Source organism: Takifugu flavidus, chromosome 5 (assembly GCF_003711565.1).
Source record: "Takifugu flavidus isolate HTHZ2018 chromosome 5, ASM371156v2, whole genome shotgun sequence".
Taxonomy (NCBI): domain Eukaryota; kingdom Metazoa; phylum Chordata; class Actinopteri; order Tetraodontiformes; family Tetraodontidae; genus Takifugu; species Takifugu flavidus.
This window is the reverse complement of record NC_079524.1, coordinates 4,381,381-4,385,562: the sequence shown is the minus strand read 5'-3', so window position 1 is coordinate 4,385,562 and position 4,182 is coordinate 4,381,381. Positions and strand designations below refer to the sequence as shown.

General features: G+C 48.8%; 2 protein-coding genes across 2 annotated transcripts; both read left to right on the top strand.

The window, feature by feature from the left end:
• The first annotated feature begins 458 nt into the window (after window positions 1–458).
• selenoe (selenoprotein e) lies at window positions 459–1,854 on the top strand. The gene is made up of 4 exons (XM_057033983.1): window positions 459–627; window positions 699–768; window positions 905–990; window positions 1,514–1,854. Exons 1-4 carry the CDS (start codon window positions 517–519, stop codon window positions 1,655–1,657), a joined length of 411 nt encoding a protein of 136 aa, XP_056889963.1. The 5' UTR covers window positions 459–516; the 3' UTR covers window positions 1,658–1,854.
• A 234-nt stretch (window positions 1,855–2,088) lies between these two features.
• On the top strand, window positions 2,089–3,711 carry zgc:112294 (transmembrane protein 17A). Its single transcript, XM_057033982.1, has 4 exons — window positions 2,089–2,280; window positions 2,360–2,466; window positions 2,681–2,794; window positions 2,956–3,711. The coding sequence occupies exons 1-4, from the start codon at window positions 2,157–2,159 to the stop codon at window positions 3,277–3,279; spliced, it is 669 nt and encodes a 222-aa protein (XP_056889962.1). The 5' UTR covers window positions 2,089–2,156; the 3' UTR covers window positions 3,280–3,711.
• The last annotated feature ends 471 nt before the right edge of the window (window positions 3,712–4,182 follow it).

Below are 4,182 nucleotides of genomic sequence, written 5' to 3'. Positions count from 1 at the left end.
GTCATTGCTTATCGTGCAGGGAGGGAAAGAAAGTTCTGAGTCCAAAAGTCCACAGATTTTGAAGGATTACAGACATGGGAATCAAATTAATTTGATTATTTTTATGAACATCTGTGCAGCCAGAGGGAGACAGCCGCGCTCTTTCGCCTGTGTGGGAAAAAGTGATAAGAGAACAGATGCTCTGTGGTATCTGTGGACACCTGATGTGGAGCAAACTATCAAACACAAACGCAGGGGGATTTGGAAAACCTAAAACAACCAGAAAGTTGAATCACCGCAAAGCAAAAGTTTGCTCGTAGCCCGTATTGCTCAACAGATGATCGTTGCGACGATCGCTTCGCTTTCCAACAAACTAATATAGTAAGAACCAAACCAGAACTTCCTCTTTCCAGCGGGCCGCTTCCCTTTGTGAGTGACATGGAGGTGTCCGACCTGAGAAAGCCGCCAACTGAGCTAAAGTGTTGCAGAAGTTGATATTAGCTTTGGAACAAGTCAATCAAGCCCTCATGTTCTGAAATGTGGGCCTTCTTGGTGCTAACCTTCGCCGTCGCCGCGGGTGCGTCTGAGACGGTCGACAACCACACGGCGGCTGAGGAGAAGCTGCTCATAGCCAGAGGGAAACTGCTGGTGAGTCTGGGGGGAAAACATGGGTTCAAACTCTTCTGATGGAGGTGACACAGTGACTGTCGTCCCTGCAGGCTCCCAGCGTGGTGGGATGAGGAATAAAGAAGATGCCGGAGCTTCATCATTTCCTCATGGAGCGCTGGGCTTTATAGTATCCTTGTTGTGGTGGTTACGACACATGAAATACAACATTTCCCTGTTTCCGGGTCACCCCTCGCTCTTTAATGACCCTAAAACTAGCACTCACCTACCTCCTGCTCTGATGTTTCTCCTTGACCACAGCGACGCCACAACCTGGAATATGATTCCTCGGAAGAGAAGAATCCACGCCTGATATTCTATAACGAAAATGATGAAGTCGTTAAGGTGAAAGGATCTCTGATTTTTGGGGGGGGGGGGGAGGGGCAGCCCAATCAAATGCATGATTTTTGTTGTTCCATATTAAAAGGAGCTGCAGAATTTCTGAGTTTCAGCACCGGAGCTGAAGTGTTTCTGTTATTTTTATGGTTCTGGAAAAGCCCTCAAACCGTAGGAACTGGTGATAAAAAAGGAAGTCAGCTGCTTTGAGCTTTCTCCTGTGGAAGCCATAAAACATTATCATTCATTTCTAAATTCTATTGACGTGTTAGTGAATTGCTTCTTAATGATGGTGCCGCCGGGGACAGCAAATTGGCTTTAAAACGACTGAATTATTGAACAGGTGGAACCTCTGAAACACTGGCCATGATTCCATAACCAGTGTCTGTGGAATAAGTGTTCTGCATTAATTTATCCTGGAGGGGGGGATCCAGTGTTTACTTATTAGCTTCATGCTGATTTTGAGCCTTATACCGTGTGTGTGTGTGTGTGTGTGTGTGTGTGTGTGTGTGCGTCCTTCCTGACACGTCAGACTGTTCCTGTGAAGAAAATGAAGGCAGACGACATCAGCAGCCTGCTAGACTCACTCGGGTTCTACAAGAGGTCCCAGAAAGGGGAAGAGGTGCCAGAAGAGTTCCAGCATTTCCCCCTGCGCGCCCCCAGGGACGAGCTGTGACGACGCCTTGTGGTTGAACCCTGCCACTGCACCCTGCCCCCCTTTAATGACGAGCGAGGCCCCAAGACCGCGAGGTCAGGCCCCGCTCCGAGGACTCGGTGGACAGGGGGCAGTGAGCAGAGTGAGATCAGAGTGAGATTGTTGTGTCAGTGGTTATTTACTCAACTTAATAAAGAAAAAGACGTCAAACGCCTGAATGAATCAGTGTCTTCTAACGTACTCTCACAAAATAGAGCAGTGAATAAACATTGATGTTTTTTATCCTTGATTTATTTTTGTGATTTCAAGTTTCTAAAATAATATAATAAAGGCTTTAATAGGCTGCTGGATCATCAGCCATGTTGCTGTTGCAGCCTAATCCCCGGGCCGCCTCTTTCGGTGTAATCTGATTAGCAGTGTTGTCTCCCAGCATGCATCTGTGCCTGCTCCTTTGTGTCTCCATGCCTCAGTGTAACTCAGCATTAGTGTTGGATAACAAAAAAACTGTTTTGGCCTCGCGATGCCTGTCTTCTACTCACCCGTCCATGAGATTCAGCTGAGCCTGGCCTTGATCGGAGGCTCCGTGTTTGCCAACAACAGGACGGCGGACAGCGACCTCCCCGGGGAGCGGGAGGAGACTTCTGGTGGGTCTCTGCATCCAGCGTACCTGCTGCGTGTCTGTCGTCGCCGGGGCTGTTGTTAATGGTGTTGTGGTGATTGCAGTGGCCTCCGAGCAGGCCTCCCACCTCCCTCTGCAGATGCTGCTTTACTTCAACGGCTTTTATTTCCCCTGCTGGTGGCTCTCCACCGTGTTCATGTTGGACGTCAAGGTTAGTTCATGGACTCAACTATAAAATAGATTACATTTCTTTGAGATTTGCTGTCCTGACATATAAAAGAGATCTCAACAAATCCACCATGCAGCCACTGAGGGAGCGTGGGCTCATTAGCCTCCGTCCCACCACCTAAAGGAGGCGTGTGCAGAGCGGAGGTCACCCTCCTTGACCTCTGTCAGCTGCAATTCAAAATGTGCTTTCTTTCCAGTTCCATTATCTTCCAGGATACTACCAGGCTCTGCTCATAACTGGGGTGGTCCTCCTCACGGTGGTCGAGGTGGTCCGGCTTTACTTGGGCTACATTGGCAATCTGAGAGAAAAGGTCATTCGAAGCAGCTTCCCAGCTGCGTGTTTGATGCTCGTCTGGGAGGGGGCTGCTTTGGCTCTGCCTCCCCGTGTAAACAGCAAATAAATCGGTGCAACAGTTGCTGTGTAGACATCTAAAGCACGTCCCAACATGGCGACCTGTGCCTCCTTCCTTAGGTGCCAGCGCTGGCCGCCTTCTGGCTCCTGTCTTTCACGATTCAGCTGCCAGTGGTCCTGTTCTTCCTGACAGACGAAGAAACCATCATCCTCCCCCTGGAGAGGGCCGTCCACTCCCTTTACCTCATCTTCCTGCTCACCCAGATCCTGGCATCGCTCTGGGCGCTCAGGAAAATGACCCGGAAGCTCACCCTGCTCTTCCACCTGCGCCAGTTTGGCAGGGTGGACAGCTTACGCCACGTGGGGGTCAACCCTGTCTACGAGCTGCCGTACCACAGCGTCCTCCCTCTGTCGCCCAGGAATGATGGACACCGCTCCAGCTGAAGGGCCATCATGGGAGACAGACTTTTGTGCCTTGAAGTTTTTATTTGATTTTGGCTTAAAGACATTGGATCCTTAATCAAAGAGAAGCAACAAGTTCTGTCCCTAGATAGTACTGCAGGACTGGAACGAACCAAACCATCTCGACAGATTCAACTGAAATGGAGCCGATAAGTGTTAAATATAAATGACCACACGGTGGCAGTCATGGACCAAAATAAGGGGTAAGGCTTCGATAGTAAATGTGATGCTGCCTCTCCATAAAACATTGTTCTTTTGCCACCTTTGAATATCAAAGATCACCATGACAGCAACAGTTAGGCTGTAAAAGGTTGCTTTTGAATTGCTTCTGTATATTTGTGAGGTATTTCTTTGTGTAATAGCATTTGCCCTCGTCATTCGTTGTTGCTTTAGATTAAAACAGACAGACGCCAAGGCTGGTACATTTTTTTTGGCTATAAAGGAAGTGCAGACCTGAATGATGCTCAGTCTTTCTGAGCAACTGAGTCAACTCTATGTCATGGTTACTCTGAGTGAAGCTCGTGCACAAGGATGTAAAAATCCCTGATCCATGGAATGCCGATTCGCCATGGCAACAGGTGCAAACAAGCTTCGATCCTCGATCCTTCTTCCCAGTGGACTTGGAAACATTATTTATGGTGAGGATTTGCTCACAGAGAGGGCAATGGCCCTCAGTCAGGACTACCTGTTGCTGAGAAGGGGACCCCCCCCCCCCCCCTCCCCCAGGGTCTACATAAGATTCTATATTCATACTGCTCCTCGTGTTGTCTCACTGATTACCATCCACTCATCATAGACACGACCTGTCACACTGATCTTTCTTCTAGCAGTTGGACACAGTTCTCTGTAATTGGCTGCTGATGGGCTGACATATCGATCTGGACT